The 19,453-nt window shown below is 35.5% G+C and overlaps 1 protein-coding gene across 1 annotated transcript in view; it reads right to left on the minus strand.

Moving 5' to 3' along the window:
* The window catches only part of LOC145505076 (potassium channel subfamily T member 2-like), a 40,175-nt gene that overhangs the window by 12,333 nt on the left and 8,389 nt on the right, over positions 1-19,453 (minus strand). Inside the window, exon 2 of the mRNA XM_081486784.1 lies at positions 7,275-7,575. Within this exon, the coding sequence (XP_081342910.1) occupies positions 7,275-7,575 (301 nt within the window). The remainder of the gene's footprint in view (positions 1-7,274; positions 7,576-19,453) is intronic.

Here is a 19,453-nt window from a genome sequence, read left to right on the forward strand (position 1 = left end):
CACATATGTGGACATGTGTTTGTTTTAGGATTAAGGGAAGGAGGCCTGATTTTCTTAGAAAGGAACTAAGAGAAAAGAAAGGGATAAATATGACAGATTAGGAGAGTGGGTTTAGATAATAGAATTTGGATTTGAAAGACCTAGGAAGAAGGAGAACTAAAAGTAAAGGGAAATAATCCTTTCTTTTCAACAGAAGCAAACAAGTTAATTATAAAATTAATTAAGAAGAAGAAATATCTAAATATAGCTAGGCAAATACTGACAAAGAGTGAAGTATCCCTAGCCCTACCAGATATTAAAATACACTATAAAGACTGCAATTAAAACAGTGGGTGCTTTTTATCAGAACAGGCAGACAAACCATTGTAACACAATAGAAAGTCTAGAAATAGACCCAATAACGTGTGAATTTGAGATCTGCTAAAAGCAGGACTTAAAAATCAGGGGAATGGGATGTGCATTTTAATATGTGGTATCATATAACTAAGGGCTTTCCTGGTGGCTCAGATGGTGAAGAATCCGCCTGTAGTGCAGGAGACCTGGGTTTGATCCCTGGGTCAGGAAGATCCCTTAGAGGAGGACATGGCAACCCACTCCAGTATTCTTACCTGGAGAATCCCCATGAACAGAGGAGCCTGGTGGGCTACAGTCCATGAGATTGCAAAGAATTGGATACAACTGAGTGACTAAGCACTTCACAGCACATCATATAACTCAATGTAGAAAAACATCTTAGAAAATATAAAAATGTGTTCCCTTGCCTACCATATATACCAGAATAAGTTCCAAATTGATCAAATATCTGAATGCAAAAGGTGAAACCAAATAAGTAATGAAAAACATAAAAGAATTCTCCTCTATACTGGAATTCCCCTATAATTTGAAAGGTGTCTCTATTATTCAAAATAGATCTATAATAACGGAAATAATTTAAAACTTACATTGAGATATTAAACAACAAAAGTATAGGGAAAAGTCTAAACTGAAAAAGAAATATCTGTAATTATATTCAAAGTTCTAATTTACCCAATATATGTGTGTGTGAGTGCTCAGTTGTTCAGTTGTATCCAAACCATGGACTGTGGCTAGCTAGGTTACTTCTGTCCATGAGCTTTCCCAGACAACAATACTGGAGTGAATATCTCTGAACAAGAATATCTCCTATTCCAGTGGACCTCCCTGACCCAGTGATGGAACCTGCGTCTCTTGTGTCTCCTGTATTGGCAGGCAGATTCTTTAACCATTTAGAGGAAATCCCCCTCTAAATTAATAAAAACAAAAATAAATCTATAAAAATTGACTAGAAATAAAAATTATTCACTGAAAATGACTCAATCCCATGAAAAAATGTTGAACCTTATTATAATAAGAAGGCACACTGAGATATCAGTTTAAAAAATCTATTAGAATGGCAAAGCACATGACAATCTAGCAATACATTCTGCTGGCATGATTTTGGGAAAATAGTCTCTTACACTTTGCTGGTAGAAATGCAAAATCATACACGTTTAAGGTTGAAAATGTTTCCAATAGCAAAATTATATATACTTAATCTTTAATCCAATAATTTCACTTTTAGATATCTATCCCAAAGGAACACTGGAGAAAACACTAAAAGATGTATGCATATGCCTATTCATTGCAGGACTCTTCATAATTAAAAAAGACATAAAGGACTAGTTTAATAGACTATAATACTTCTATACAATGAAGCATTAAGCAGCTTTAAAAAGAAATAAAAACTATTCCTATATTTTACCAAATCAGTGATCTCCAGGATAAACTGTTAAGTGGAAGAACCAACGTGGGAGAAAGAGAAAGGAACATATCATGCTACCAACTACATTTGAAAGTTTGCATTTAAAAATGGAAGAATAATCCATAAAGTTAAAAAAAAAAATTACTCATGAGGAAAGAAGGAGATTGTGTAGACGTAATGCGGAGTGATGTTAATTTTTTTTTGAATATAACTGTATTATAACTGAATATAACATGTATTAAATATTTGGCTTTGAATTGTGTACAAAGTTTTCATCACTAAAAAAACAAATCAAATTTTATGAAAAGAAATTCTTAAACATTGAAAACAGAAATGGGTCTAATTTGATATCTAATTGACTGTATAACCACATCAAGAAGAATTTTTCCAAGACTCAGAATGATTTTGCTAGACAATCCTATTGGGCTAGTCTATAAGGAGTACATTAAAAATTCATGCTTTGGCAACTATACTGTTAAGAGTAGCACTGTGATATTATTCTGAGACTGTTTTATGTAAATTGTGAAAAAACAACATGATTTTTACAATTCTGTCATTTCTATTGTTGCTGAAGAACATTAATCTTGATGTAGAAAAAAGCACAGATATAGGGACAGAAAGTTAAATAAAAACCCTATAGCTTGCACTTTAATTGTAAGTATCTTGATGAAATGGTGAAATGTTTTATCTGTCTATCTATCTATCTTCTGCCTAATCTTTTAGTTCTCCCCCAAAAGCTTAGAAAAAGTTACAAATGCAATAAAAATTAACATGTCTAAAATTTGATTACATGTTGAGTGATCTTGGGAGAGATGACTTATTTTAGGTGGGGAGCATTTAGTCCTACAGAGAGCAAGGCAAGTCCATCACAGATGATTGACATTATGACAAATGGACTCAGGAAGCTATTTGAAGAGGCTTCCACTGGTCAAATTTAGAACTGATGAATAATTAATAACATGCAGATTAAAACATAAAATACATTTAAATCTAGGAATTCATAATAATAACAAAAGATAGTTAAAGAAAAGGCAGGGTATAAAATGAACCAATTTAGTTTGGAGATTCAGAATCCAGGAAACCACAGAGTGTGTTTCTTCAAGAAATAGATTGAGTGGGAAAAATAAACAAAGGAGAAACTTATAAATGACTTAACAAACATGTCACCTACCTCCATGAACAGACCTTAATTGATCCTGATTTAGATAAAAAGTGTAAAAAATCATGACTTTTGTGAGATCACTGGAAATTTGAACACCAAGTGAATACTTGATGTTATTAAAATTATTTTTAAGTGTGAAAATGGTAGGTGGTTATATGTTTTAAACTAGCACTTACATGATAGATGTATATATTGAAATATATGGCTCAGAAATTTACTTGAAATTAAAATGAGAAGTGAAGGAACTTGGTGGGCATATACATGGAACGAGATAGGCTACGACCTGATAATTATTGAAGTTGAAAAATGAATATATGCATGTTCCCTAGGGCTTCCCTGGCAGCTCAGTGATAAGGAATCCACCTGCAATACAGGAGACACAGGTTCAATCTTTGGATTGGGAAGATTCCCTTGGAGAAGGAGATCACTACTCACTCCAGTATCCTTACCTGGAAAATACCAGGTGGGCTACAGTCCATGGAGTCACAAAAGAATAGAACACTACTAGCAACTAAGCAAGAACAAGGTTTATTATACTAGTCTTTCTATATTTATTCATGTTTGAAATTTTCTATATTAAAATTTTTAAAAATCAAGAATAAGACAAGAAGTTCAGTCTTGCACAGAAAGGACACACTTTCCTCTGAAACTTCAAACATTCTGGCTTATTTTTAAAGCATTCACCTTTTTACTCTTTCCATCATTCTCAGCAAAGGATTTTACCTCTTACTATCATATAAAATATTACTCAACTTCCTGACAAATACCTACAAGCTTATGCATTTTAAAATACCCATCTTTTCTTCACTTCCAAGTATCTAAGCAAGGGCTCCAACTGTGCTTTCTTTCCTGTCTTTTCCTTCAACTTCTGCACTGGTGACTTTATCTTATTATGTCAACATTGTCATAGCTCTCTGCTCTTAAAAAACAAAACAATTCTTCTTCCCTGTCCACTTCCTCATCCAGCTACTTCCATATTTCCCACCTCTCCTTCAGAATGTGGTGGCGGTTTGGTTGCTAAGTCGTGTCTGACTCTTGTGACTCCATGGACTGTAGCCTATCGGGCTCCTCTGTCCATAGGATTCTCCAGGCAAAAATACTGGAGTGTGTTGCCATTTCCTTGTCCAGGGGATCTTCCCGACCCAGGAATCGAACTGAGGTCTCCTGCATTGCTGGCAGATTCTTTACCGACTGAGCTACGAGAATAAAATTGCATAAAAAATATAACCATTCTGGCAGAGATGGATAATTGTCTCAATAGCCATTTATCTTGGCTTCTTTAATATTAGATTTTGGCCACTGAAAACAAAGCATACAGCTCACCAGTGGGACATACTGGAAATGGTGTATGCAACTACTTGGTACTATCTTTTAACTGAGGAAACAATCTTTTCTTCTCTGGCCTCACTCTCCTTTCTCCTGGATGGAATGTGGACAAAATGACTGACATTTCGATGTGCATCTAGTACCATGATATGGCTTTGGCAATGGAAGCCATAAATTGTGGAGCAATAAGAGAGAAGAATAAATTTCCAATACCTCGGGGTCCCTAATATATGAAATCCACTATATCCAAGTCTTAATTCCTCAAGCTGCTTGGATGTGCCTTTCACACATGCCATCTGATTGACACTTAACCGAGGTCAGCAATGACATATCACTGTACTTTCTGCACTATTAATCACTCCTCCTCTACTCTAAAGGTTCAATATTTTTATATTATATAACACATAAGAAATACAATTTTATATCACATTGGGGTAGCAGACAAAATTGCTTGTGACTGGAAGTGACCAGCCTCTGACAACCCAAGGCCTCACCTGCCTTCAAAATGTATAAAAGATCAATGTAATGATAAGCCACATAACTAGTCAATAGCATACTATTGTATTATGATACATATTCGGGGTAATTCAGTTCTAGACACCTCAGCCTCCTGTTTTTTCTTTTTTAAATGCTTCTTCTGTCATCATTCCAGAAGTATGTGTATTTTCTGGAGTTCTGTAGTCTTTCACCTGGGCTTATTCCATCAACATCAACTTTGATCACATTGAGTGCATGCATGCTAAGGTGCTCCAGTCGTGTCTGACTCTTTGTGACCTCGTAGACTGTACCCCGTCAGGTTCCTCTGTCCATAGGAATTCTCCAGGCAAGAACACTGAAGTGGGTTGCCACGACCTCCTCCAGGGGATCTTCCTGATCCAGGCAACAAACCTGTGTCTCCAGCATAGCAGACAGATTCCTCACTACTGAGCCACCGGGGAAGCCCTCTATCACCAGGCTGATGATGTCCAAGTCTATAAACACATCTCATTTCTTTTTCTTGAACACCATTCAGCAGTAACCTAGCTTCTTATGATAGTTATCCATGTGAAGTCTTCCAAGCACTCAAATTAATATTATTATCTTCACTCCAAGTATTCTTCTTCTTTTAAGCTCAGTGAATGTCACCACCATGCACTCCTTGCTCAAGCTAGAGCACTTGAAAGTCATTCTGACTTTTCCTTTTCCTCTCCTTTCTGTCTCATATCTAATAGATCAGAAGAAACCAGTTTATGCTCTTGAATCAGGCCAGACCTACTCAGGAAATATTAGACTGTGACTCATGGTTAAATCAAACATCATGGATTGTTATAAAACACTTAAAAACATTTCAGATCTGTAAAATGCTACAAAATACTAGCAGTAATGTAGGAAAAATAAGTGGTCCAGTGGAGACACAAGAAGATATGGAATCAAAAGTCACAAGTTAAAGCACTTACTCGAATGTGTACTATGTTGGGTGATTCAAGGAAATAGTGTATATTTGAAACCCTGTTTTCTCATCTGTAAGCACTCTGGTTGTTCATGCAATCAACATGCAGTTACTAGATTCCTGTGTGTCAGGAAATGTGTAAATTGGTTGGCGATACAAAGATTAAAGGATAAGACATTTCCTTTCCCTCAAAAAAAAATAAAGCAAACATGCAAAACAATAATTGTTTCATAGCATGTATTTATAGTGAATACAACATTGCTCCAAAAGATGCAAACTGTTTGTTTGTTGAAGTGGGGGGAAGAAAAAAAGACCATACTATTTTTATATATGAAGCACAGATAGACATGCAGTTCTTAGGCATACAGTAGATTGGTGGATAAGCTGAATGCCAGTTCTGGGCTAAGCACGTTATTATTCATTACCCATTTGTCTTTCACAACAAACCCATGACATAAGGATTATTATTTCATTTTCACAAATAAAAAAATAACCTTGAGAAGTTAAATAATACAACAAATCTACTGGCTGAGGCTAGAATATAAATTCCATAAATGCAGAGGTCTTGTCTAAATAGGTCATTGTATTATCCTCAGTGCCTAGAACTCAGAAGGCAACCTAATAAAACCTGTTGAATGGATGAATTATTGTGGATTAAGAGTAAGTGGAGAAGTTCAGAGGTCCCTGACATTTAGATTCCAAATCCTGTTTTCATAATCTTTATGTTATTAGAGATGTCTAATATAGAGCTTGGGGCTTCTCTGGTGGCTCAGTGGTAAAGAAAGAATCTGCCTGCCAATGCAGGAGACGTGGGTTTGATCCCTGGGTTGGGAAGATACCCTGGATTAGGAAATGGCAACCACTCCAGTATTCTTGCCACGGAAATCCCATGGACAGAAGCCTGGAGGGCTAAGTCCATGGGGTTGCAAAAGAGTTGGTCATGACTGAGCAACTAAACAAATATGCAGTATTTCTATATTACAATTACATATCAACATAGCATAACAATCATTGAGACATACCTGCACTATAAGAGATCAAGCACTGTTTGAGCTTCAGATTAAAGGTTTTGAAGACTCTGTGTTTCTGGATCACAACAAACTAAACAAATTTTATAGGAACATTTTTATTCATTTGTGGCTCATTAATTTAGTTGCTTACCAATGCCACAAATTTATTTTATCCCAGGCTTCTAAAATGAGATGCAGTTTGTGTGTATATGTGTGTAAAACAGTCTTTGGAGCCAGATAGAACTGTATATAAACCTCAGTCAGGTTATTAACAAGCTAATTAGCAAGTTATTTAGTTTCCTTATCTCTAAAATGGAAGAGTTTTTGTGAAAACTAAAATTAAGATAATTCTTGTAATGGGTTCAGCATGGTGTCTAGCGACCTGAGCAAATACTTAAAATTTTCAATGCTCTCTTTTTAATATGATGTTTATAATTGTCTCTAGGAGGTTAGACCTGTCACTAGTCTCTTCAAACTGAACTTTGAAACAAAAGGTGATTCTTAAATTATTAAATTAGAGCCAACTCTGTTCCAACTAATGGAAAGAAAACACAAGCCCACATCATACAATACTTGTAAAGAGCATACCATATCCCACTGTAGCAAGACCCAAGTGTTTCATTCTATTTTTCACAAGTTCAGCAAGCTCTTGTCTTTCTGACCTCCTGTAGAGGTTCAGGCGCTGCTGGGTCACTTTCTCCGTGGTTCTGCTGGAATGTTTGGGGCCTTTCCTGCTCAGCCTTTGGGCCCATTGCACGCTCTTCCTCCTCAGCAGCGGATGGTCCGACTGGTCGCTGGATGTCGAGTTGCGGTGGTTACTTCGGTGGTGACCTTGCTCTTTAGCATCTTTGGTGTATCCCCACACTTCTACACTGATGGATATCTGAGACTTTAAAAGAAGTGCATATTGGCAATTAGATATTTTAGGAATCATGTAGCCTAGAGTTCTGTTCATATATTTTTTTGCTAAATCTTGATATAATTATATATCTCATAAGAGTTTCTACAGACAGAGCAAGATCATCATTATTGATACTAATTTTATGATACTAAAAATATTAGAAAATGTGTTTTTTGAACTTGCATGTGAAGCAGATATCCTTGCATACTCCAGTATGTTTCTTTATAAAAAGAGTTTAATATTTTATGTATCAAAGTTACCAAACAACAACTAGCATAGAGTTGTTTGACACCAAAACAAAAAGAACTAGATATTTTATAACTTTATTCAAATGAAGTCAATGTAATGGACTTTTTTCAGTTTAGTCCTAGTATTCCAAATGAAATTCAAATAAGATTATGAAAGTTGGTTTATTTTGTGAGTTAATAATATTTTTAAAGTTTTAAATTATTATGCTATCTAAAGAAGACATTGGCATGAACTTTATAAAATGTGATTCTTTTTTGTTGTTTGTTTGCTCATATGACCCTGAGGGAAAAAAAAAGCACATTTTGTTTAATTCACACATTAAGTATTTACTTCAAAAATAATTTTGAATAAAACATTACAATACACTTCAAGAATTGTTCTAAGTGAAAGTATGCTATAATACTAACATTTCACAAATATATTCTAGAATCACAAAGAAAACTTACATTAGGCTATTCTCCATAGGAAGGAAAAAACAATGAACAAATTTTCAAAGTCCATTTTGATCTAATCTTTTACTACTACATTTGATTCTAAAGTGAGAAGCTTTCCTTTGATTATAGGCCCTTAGTGAAATGGAGCAAGACATTATGGTCCTTGCACTCTCACCATGACCTCTGCCTGCCTTTTATCTGTGGAAAACATTAGTCAATAAGTTTAATCAGAGAAATACAGAAACAAGGGAAAACAGTCAAAGGAGACTTCAGTTGAGTTCAGTTCAGGTGCTCAGTCATGTCCGATTCTTTGTGAGTCCATGCACTGCAATGCACTAGGCCTCCCTGTCCATCATCAACTCCCAGAGATTACTCAAACTCATGTCCATTGAGGTGGTGATGCCATCCAACCATCTCATCCTCTCTCGTCCCCTTCTCCTCCCTCCTTCAATCTTTGTCAGCATCAGGGGCTTTTCCAATGAGTCAGTTCTTTGCACCACGTGGCCTAAGTATTGGAGTTTCAGCTTCAGCATCAGTCTTTCCAATGAATATTCAGGACTGATTTCCTTTAGGATTGACAGCTTTAACCTCCTTGCAGTCTAAGGGACTCTCAAGAGTCTTCACCATTACCACAGTTCAAAAGCATCAATTATTTGGTGCTCAGCTTTCTTTATAGTCCAATTCTCACATCCATACATGACTATTGGAAAAACCATAGCCTTGACTAGACGGAACTTTGTCGGCAAATTAATGTCTCTGCTTTTTAATATGCTGTCTTGGTTGGTCATAAATTTTCTTCCAAGGAGCAAGCATCTTTTAATTTCATGTCTGCCTTCACCATCTGCAGTGATTTTGCAGCCCCCCCAAATAAAGTCTCTCACTGTTTCCATTGTTTCCCCATATATCTGCCATGAAGTGATGGGACTGGATGCCATGATCTTTGTTTTCTGAATGCTGAGTTTCAAGCCAACTATTTCACTCTCCTCTTTCACTTTCACCAAGAGGCACTTTAGTTCTTCTTCACTTTTTGCCATAAGGGTGGTGTCATCTGCATATCTGAGGTTATTGATATTTCTCCAGGAGATCTTGATTCCAGCTTGTGCTTCATCCAGCCTGGTATTTCTATGATGTATTCTGCATATAAGTTAAATAAGCAGGGAAACAATATACAGCCTTGACGTACTCCTTTCCCAATTTGGAACCAGTCTGTTCTTCCATGTCTGGTTCTAACTGTTGTTACTTGGCCTGCATACAGATTTCTCAGGAGGCAGCTCATGTGGTCTGGTATTCCCATCTCTTTTTTTCAATGTTTGCTGTGATCCACACAGTCAAAGGCTTTGGCGTAGTCAATAAAGCAGAAGTAGATATTTTTCTGGAACTTTCTTGCTTTTTCAATGATCCAGCGGATGCTGGCAATTTGATCTCTAGTTCTTCTGCCTCTTCTAAATCCAGCCTGAACATCTCAAAGTTCAAGGTTCATGTACTGTTGAAGCCTGGCTTAGAGAATTTTGAGCATTACTTTGCTAGTGTGTGAGATGAGTGCAATTGTGCAGTAGTTTGAACATGGCACTGTCTTTCTTTGGGATTGGAATGAAAACTAACCTTTTCCAGTCCTGTAACCACTGCTGAGTTTTCCAAATTTTCTGGCATACTGAGTGCAGCACTTTCAGAACATCATCTTCTAGAATTTGAAATAACTCAACTGGAATTCCATCACCTCCACTAGTTTTGCTTGGAGTGATGCTTCCTAAGGCCCACTTCACTTCACTTTCCAGAATATCTGGGTCTAGATGAGTGATCACACCATAGTGGTTATCTGGGTCATGAACATCTATTTTGTATAGTTCTTCCGTGTATTCTTGCCACCTCTTCTTAATATCTTCTGCTTCTGTTAGGTCCATACCATCTCTGTTCTTTATTGTGCCCATCTTTGTGTGATATGTTCCCATGATATCTCTAATTTTCTTGAAGAGATCTCTAGTCTTTCCCATTCTATTTTTCTCCCCTATTTCTTTGCATTGATCACTAAGGAAGGCTTTCTTATCTCTCCTTGCTATTGTTTGAACTCTGAATTCAAAGGGGTATGTCTTTCCTTTTTCCCTTTGCCTTTTACATCTTTTCTTTTCTCAGCCATTTGTAAGACTAATATAACAATAGTAAATACTAATATTTATAATAATAATAATGTAGTCATGAAGCATAGTCAAGTACCTTTAGTTCTTTCCTAAGGGCTATAGATAATATTCTGAGCCATATCATTGAGCTATTTTATAGATACTAAAGTGAAGTGAAGTCGCTCAGTCGTGTCCGACTCTTTGCGACCCCATGTACTGTAGCCTACCAGGTTCCTCCGCCCATGAGATTTTCCAGGCAAGAATACAGGAGTGGATTGCCATTTAAAACAACAGGTAAATTAGCTACATGATGATCAGACTGTAACCAGGACATGAGCTGCCACAATTCCAAGAATTGGCCTCAGAGAATTGGGAACAAATGGCCGCTGGAAATGAAAATTAACTGTACCTAAAACAATCAAGATGATGCTAATCAATTTGAAGATGACTACCAGAGCTGACTGTGCTGTTTCTGCATGTAGCCCCTTCTTCTGTGTATAAAAGCTCTATCCCCACTGGTTGCCAGTGTAAGGGGGAGAGAGTGAGTCATGCTTTGGACAGACGTCCACCACCCTCCTCTCCCCAGTTGCTGGCATTTGAAATAAGGCAAACTTTCCTTTCAGCCAATATGGGCTGTTTATTGGCTTCTGAGTGGTGAGCAACTGGACCCCATCACACTCTTTTGGTAACATTAATATAAACAAAAGTTTACTGTTTCAGAATTGTTGCTTTTCTTACCAGGAAGTCATATGAAATTAAACATGGTTCAAAGCAGAAAGCCTTACTTTCTAAGGCATGCACATGTAAAGGGAAACTTCCTGCATTTCATTGTGCTTAAAAGCTGTGTTCATGAACTCACTGTTTCCAGCCTGTGGATGGAAGTTTGAGCTTCAGCTACAACATGCATGTGTTGCTGGCTTCCAAAGTAATAGAATTTAAATTACCAATTTAAGTAAGGTCAGAAGGCAGATCCAATAAGATCCTTTAAAGTGCATATAAATTATGGAGGCTCAGTCAGTGCCCTACACAAAATTCTGAGTGGCAAGCTATGAAATCAAAATCACTCACACTTAAATTCAATAAAAATGTTAATATTCACTCACATTTGCTTCAAAACAGTTCTGTAGAAGAGTTGTATCAAAACAATTTGTTTAACCTTTATTGCTTCATAATTAGAGACTATTTCTCTCTTTTTTAGATTGAGTTTTTTTTTTAAGTTAGACTATAGTTGATTCACAATATGTTAGTTTCAAGTGTATAGCACAGTGATTTAGTTATATATATGTACTAGTTTAGTTATATATATATATATATGTACATATATATATTATTCCATCTACAAAAGAAATAGTCTCTTATGAAGCTATGAAGGTTAAACAAATTATACATGTATTATATATATATATATATGTAATTTTTTTAAGATTCTTTCCCCTTATAAGTCATTATAAGATACTGAGCAGAGTTCCCTATGCTATACAGTAGGCCCTTATTGGTTATCTATTTTATATATACTAGTGTGTATACATTAATCTCACTGGAATAAGAGAATATTTCACTCAAAATATGGAATCCTCCTTTTAGCTATAGAACATAGGTTGGAAGTATTAAAAATTCCAATACCATGGCTTTGCAACAATGGATGCCTTTGTAAGTCTTAACTTACTCTAGTCTTACCTGATTGATAATATACTAAAAATCCTCTTCTCTGTAAGTAAACTACATAAACTGTCAATTAATATCTACCATCAGTAAAGAATATCAATCTATGTTCAGTAGTTTCAGTTTACATGTACTTTGTAGCAAAAATGAAAAAGTGTTAGTTCATTCATATTCAGATACTTGGCTTGCACAGATTTGTGAACCACAATCTTAAGTTTATTTGAAGTACTCTTTCTAGTCATAAGTCCCTGTAATAGTTTGATTTCCTGCAAATATGTGGAAACATTAATTTTGTCAGATCAAATACTCAAGATATTATGCTCATATAATGTCACTGACAATTCAAGTCACAGAACCACTAGTTAATAAATATATTAGGGGAGGAGTTGAAGATTTGCTTATTTTCCAATAGAGGATAAAACACTGCTTTTTTGTCTTTGTGAATACTTTTCTTAGTTATGTGTCCAGGAATTATATCAAGTATATATGAGCTAAATAATACTGGATCCCTTAGTCATCTCCGTTTGAATTCCCCCAAGGAAAAGGATATCAATTTATATTAAAAAAATCCATAGGACTTGTAAGGCATTTTTATCATTATTTCAATAAAAGTAACTTTTTTTAATATTTCATTTTAACTAAAGAAAAAGGGAATTAGAAGGATTGGGGGATTAATTTTAAGAAATCTAAATTCATGACACAGAGATTTGTATTTGCATGTTTGGAATCTGCATTCATTTCTTCCCTCCTTCCAATAGGATATAATAAAAAGAATCACAAATTTGAGTGATATTTTGGATATTTTCTATCTTTGTGCCTATAATAAAACTGTGTAACCACTGTGTAAAATAAGAATAATGATACTTTCTACCTCATAGAAATACTGTGTGAATTCATATAAAACATCAATATATAAAGAAAACATGTCATCTGTAAACTACTATATACAATAATAATATATCCTAGAAAGAATGATGATCCACAATAACAGTCTTTGGAAATAAACATGAAATTATTCTATTGCTGGTTACTAAATTGTGTTTGGGGGATGTACAGATGCATGTGCTTGTGTATTTTAAAAGATCTATTTATAAAAATAGTTTCCCATAGCCATTTCATCACCTGATTGTAACTATTGTGTTCCTAACATGACATCATGACCAACTGGAAATATTAAATAGAGTGGTGCTAGGATACAGGATCATGATTCATGTAGCACCGTTTCCTGAACTTAAAGTCAGAGTTATGGAGTGCTTAAAAACAAGTATTCTGGCATCAGATAGAGCTGGGTTTAAATACTCTTACCTGTTCTGTATTCCTGATTATGTAACTTAAACTCTCTAAGTTAAATCCAGTTTCCTATCTGAAAAATGATAATTATATTCTTACTTTGCTCACAGTGCTTTTCCAAGCAAATCTAGGAGATGGTGCATGAGAGGTAAATAACAGAGTACCTGTCTCAGTAAATGCTCAATAAATATTAGTTAATATTATGGTTCATAATCTTACACAAAAATAGAGAAAAGAAAAATAAATAATTATGAGGAGCTATCTAAAATCAAAAGTATGAAAAAGACAGGAATAACTCATATTTTAGTGTAATTTTTCTATCAGTGACTATATTTTATAAGAAATCAAGGTACTATAAACAAATTCTTGGAGAAAAAAGTTTCTTTGGTTAAAGTTTTGTGGAGTATTAGAAACAGAATAAGTATGTAAGTCACAGAGGAGATTTATGGTTTTGCTTCTATGAATTATTTTTCACTATTTCTATGTATAATGGGAGAACTGTGGCTTGACTAATTAGTACTTTAATTGTCAGAAGCCTCACATAATAATTAACTTAAGAAAACAAGATTTAACATGTGAGAATAAAAATATATTTACATGTTGTCATGGTCTGATCTGAATGCTTGTGTCACCTCAAAATTCATATGTTGAAATTCTAACCCCCAAGCATATTTTTAGGTGTAGTCTTTGGGGTGTGATTAGGTCATGAGGGTGGAGTCATTATAAGTGGGATTAGCTCCCTTATAAAGGAGACCTCTAGCGCTTCTCTGATGGCTCAGAAGGCAGAGTCTGCCTGCAATGCAGGAGACATGAGTTTGATCCCTGAGTTGGGAAAATCCCCTGGAGAAGGAAATGGCAACCCACTTCTGTATTCTTCCCTTCAGTATTGTCATGGTCTGATCTGAATGTTTGTGTCCCCTCAAAATTCATATGATGAAATTCTAACCCCACAGAGAATCCCGTGGACAGAGGAGCCTAGCAGGGTACAGTCCATGGGGTCACAAAGAGTCAGACATGACTGAGCAACTAACAGAGTGATCTCTAGCCCTTTCCACCATATGAGGATACAAAGAGAGTTCTGTGATCAAAACGGGACCATCACTTAAAGGTGCTTCCACCTTTATCTTAGACTTAAGGCTTCCACACTGTGAGAGATAGATTTTGGTTGTTTATAAGCTACCCAGCCTGTGCTATTTTGTTACAGCAGTGCAAACAGACTAAGGCACATATTTTATATGCAATGATTCTAGAAATATATTTATATAGTTCAATAAGGAAATGAAAAGTTCACATGGCTACTCCAACAATTTTCATTTAAAATGAAAATTTTATCTTTATAAAAGTAACATCATTTTCCAAATATTTATAACTTAATATTGTTGAAAAAACAAAAAGTTATACCTTCATAATAATGACTTGAAGACTTTATAAATGAGATGTTTCTTATGTGAAACTGCTTAATTATTTTAACTTTCAGAAAAGTATAAAGTGTGAAATTCCCAAGATATAGTAAATATTCTTTTCCACACTTTACATATATACACGCTCATAGGTGACACAATTCAGCTATCTCTCAATTTTTTATTGAACAGTTATTCATGTCATAGTTTACTGAGCATCTGTGGAACAAAGTGGTATTTTAAAATAAAGCAATTCACCCAGTAGTTTGAGAGTAAGTGTTAGTAATCTGGATTCATGACTCGCTTAAGAATAGCTTTACAGCTTTTATAATAGACTTAAATTGTGCCAGCTAATTTATGACTGAAGACATTCTGAATTGATGCTAAAGAAGAAAACAGAGGAAAATGAAATCATTGGAGATGTGTTAGTTGAACATTTTATGAAAGAATTCCTATAAAAGGTTTTCCATTACAGAAAGGTTATATTATCATAATATTTGAGAGATCATTGAAATTTAAACCCATAAGCACCATAGCTAGTGACTCTGAGTCCTCTTGATTTTTCTTTTTATTAGTATAAATCCACAGAAAGTTGTCTCTCCAGTTTTCAATAAAGACTCAGTTTTTTAGTCTAAGAAAAGATAGAAAATACTTACATCATATTTAGATGTATTTTCAGAATCGGAAATAAATAAAGAATAAGCAATATTATGGTCTTAAAACCTGCTGTATTTGGAATCAAATGCTGGGTTATATTTTTAATCACATCAGGCCAATGCTTCATGACTTTGGGAAAACCAACTAAGATTCTTGAAAATAGTGATAGCAATTCTTATCCTGGTTTTCATAGCAAAAATAAACAAAAACTTACAAGAAAATAGTAGCAAACATCTCACATAAATTCTAAAGCCAAATAATTACTCAGGAATTCAGGTTCAAATAATAGATTTTCTAAAGCTAATAATTTGATGGACTAATGAACATTATTCTAATAGTTTGACTTCATCCATATCTAGAAATAAGATAATTCATATACATGTTCTCTTGGGTACCTTTCAATTTCATCTATTATTCTATAAAGTTTACTAGTAGTAGTTAGAATCTCCATTAACTATTAACTCACCAATTCAACCTAATAACTTCAAAAGTCACTGTTTAATTCTATGTCCAAGTGAAAAAAATTTCAGATTCTCTGCTTAAAGATAACATTGTATAATCTCCAGACCTTTGTTCCTTGTTTTCCACTATGGTCAGAACATGTGTTTTCCTCTTCCTCCCCATCCCCTCATCCCCAAGCCCCGCTTCCTTTCTGTCTCTCTTTCTCTCTCTGCCCTGTCCCTCTCTGTCATATGTAACACCCTTCTGTTATTATCTGTAAAAGAAAAATCAAACTTAGTTTAATTTTCTATTTACCATTCAAAACCCTTTTTTGGTTATTTATGTGTTCTAAACGTACACATTAAATTATATCTTCACACATCTTTGTGATCTGGTTTCAATGTGTATGTGTGGGGTGGGCATGTGTTTAACTAAATCTCTGCTTTCTTTGCTCTCTGTGAAATTTGAAACCCAGCTATTTCATTATCTCGATATTATTTCTCATATTGGTCACTGATTTTTTTTTCCCCTTGAGCCTTCAATGCTGTCATTCAGAAACAACTGGTGTACAGTGTTTCAATTAGTCTATGCCTTTCCTAGTGCTTTAAGCCCAGAAAATCATACATTTTTCTTCTCTGTTTATGATCTTGAATAGTGTTATCGTGTAATTACTAACTACATGGTAGATGTCTTCCCTTAAGACAAAAATTAATTTTATTATTAGCCTAAATATTAATTTAATTAATATGTTAATTAACCATAAATTATTAAAATTAATTATTTTAATTTCATTAATTTAAATAACTCATCTCTGTTCATAAAAGAAAACTGAGAAATAATTTTGACTTTATTTTCATTGGTTGTGTTATTTTCCTAGGAACCTCATAGAGTGATTCATAAGTATGCAGACATTAGGGAGCATATTATGTTACTCATTTTACTTTTTATCACATGATTAGGAAGTTACATTTCTAAAGAACTACTTTAGTTTTTAAATTTTTGCAAACCAGTGTCTGAGGGGCATGTATGGATGTTAAGGATATGGGATAATGGTGGAAGATTAAGCCGGATCAGGCAGAATTTATTGATGTGGGCTCAGTAAGCACTTAAAGCTGCAGTTTGGGGAGTCAGAAAGGGCTCTAAGGGTTGTAACAACTAACACAGCAAGCAGGGTATTCAGGCCATGATGGCCAAATGGAGGCTCTTTTTTTTCCTTTTTGACTCTGGCTTGCTAACTGGTTGTACCACCTGCTGATAAGCACACTTGCTGAGTTGTGTCCCTGTCTACTGTCAAGTGTTTTATTTGAGCTGCACAGTTTTATGTTGCATTTGTTCAGCCGTCTCAGGCTTCTGTCTGGGTTTCACCAATTTAAGCTAGAAGCTTCAATCTTTGGCACTTAAGGACAAGAGGATGCAGCTGGGGCTCTGTGTCACAGGTCTCAGACTTCTCTGTGTGATTCATATTGAATTGCGTGTCTAGATTCTAATAAAGGGCATGACTGACACTAAGTTCAGGGGAAGATCCTTATCCCATGACCATTGGCTGTGTGTCTAAAGCAGACATCAAACTCCATTGCACGGAGTGTTGGGGGAAAATGCTGACACCCGGGGTACCACAGAGGTAGATTATGTGGTTACTTGTGTGGAGGAAGAATAGTTCATGCTGAGATCCACACTCCTGAAAACAGCTCACTGGGACCCTACAAAATGCTTCTGCTGCTGCTGCCTGTACCTCTGCAAAAAGAAAGATGCTGATACCCAGAGTCATAAGGAGAAGTACCCATGGGACACTGTGGCTTAATTAAACCTCAATGAATATTCATATTCTTATGTAAAGAATCTATATAAAACAGTATTATTGATCCAAGTATATCAAGGATTAGAAATTATCACTCCCTTCTGAAAACTGGAAGGACTCATATCAGCTTTATAATTTTACATTCAGTTCTGATTTTGTAGACTCCAGCAGCCATGCACCAAGAAGCTGTGAGTAAAGGCTTAATTTATTTCCTGTGGCAGGGCAAAATGAAAGAATGATGTGCATGCAGCTTAAGCCATTAAGTGAACAGAAAGCCAGAGCTATATAGTTAAATCAAACAGATTGGATGCATTTAAGTAGCTTCTTGCTACTAGGTGTGCCAGTGTGATTCTTAAGTTGAAGTAAGTAAGTAATGCAAGTAAGAAATGCTTTCCTAGGGTTGAAAATAAACAAGACAAGAATTAGTAGAGCTAGGAAATATTAGAAAAAGGAGCAATAGAATAAATAAATAAAAGTATTCAAGGGTAAAAATTTTATAAGAGGAAAGTAAAAATAAGAGGAAAGTAAAAGAAAATTATATATCAGCTCAGACTCATGGCATATGTATGTGTATGAATTATAATGCATTTCAGGTTAGTGAATATATCTATATTTGAAAATATTATAAGGTGTTTATCCAAATCACTGGAATACTTACTAATTTTTATTTATAAATTTAAGTGTATTGATACAAACATTTTCTGAAGCAGTGTCATCCACTCAAAAATAATGCAGCAGTGAAAAATGATGAGAAAAGATCTATGTTAGTCCATGTACGGTGCTGCATAAAATTATTTCCAATCAACTATGAACAATTCATTTAACACATTTCCTATATTTTTCTAATTAGTGAAGTGATAATAATAATCTCCCTACTTAATTTCCACTCTGCTGTGCATAGAGAACAACCCAAGTTCACACACAGCTAATAAAAGTAGGAGACAAGTTTAAGCATATATTATGTGGTTCCAAGTCCAGTGCTTATTTGGTCGGGCAAAATAATTGGATAAATGATTCTTCTGGGAACAGAGACAGAAGGAACATAAAGAATGGCTAGAACACAGAAGAGTCTTAAATCCAGGAACAAGAAATTGACTTGGTATTACAGGCATCAAAAATTCACTATATGAGTCATGCAAGGAAAATGATCCTTCATCTGTATGAATTATGCAAGATCTTGAAGGGAAGAGAATTTGGATATAGTATATCCACCAAGAAGTCATTAAATCCAAGAATAGGCATGAAAAATTCACGCCCACTTACTGAGAAATTTTTCTTACGTGTTTGCTGACTCATTCCAAGCACCTAGGTGAGTGCATCTGCAGCCCGGTGGTGTTGCAGCCTGGCGGAGCAGAGACCAGAACCTGCCCCATAACTCGAGGGTGCGACTAACTGCGCCCTTGTGATTGTCCCAGTAAGCATGCCCAACGGACATACTTGGGGTGGGACCGTGCTCTCTGCTCCTCTTCACTGCCTGCCCCTGCTTTCATCCCCGTGGAAACGAAACAAGATGCTGCTGAGCAACCGCAGGGTCTTAATTTTACTCCCTCTTTATCGTGCACTGATCCAACTTCCCAGTATAGCTATTTCCTAGTTATCTCATGAGACTTCTACCAATAAAAGTGCGTGCTGAAAGGGAAGGTTTTGTCTTCCTGCCATGGAAAGCAGGAGGGCCCCCTGACTCCCTGCTTGCCAAATTATATGTGTCTGTTTTTTCATTATGTGCTTGCCACGTTTCAGGTCTTTCTCACCCACTGTGCTGGACATTGGCATGGCGGTGCTCAGGAAATGTCTCTAATTCTGGGAGATAAGATGGGGAGG

Source organism: Giraffa tippelskirchi, chromosome 5 (genome assembly GCF_054371585.1).
Source record: "Giraffa tippelskirchi isolate mGirTip1 chromosome 5, T2T-mGirTip1v1.2.pri, whole genome shotgun sequence".
In the NCBI taxonomy this organism is placed as follows: domain Eukaryota; kingdom Metazoa; phylum Chordata; class Mammalia; order Artiodactyla; family Giraffidae; genus Giraffa; species Giraffa tippelskirchi.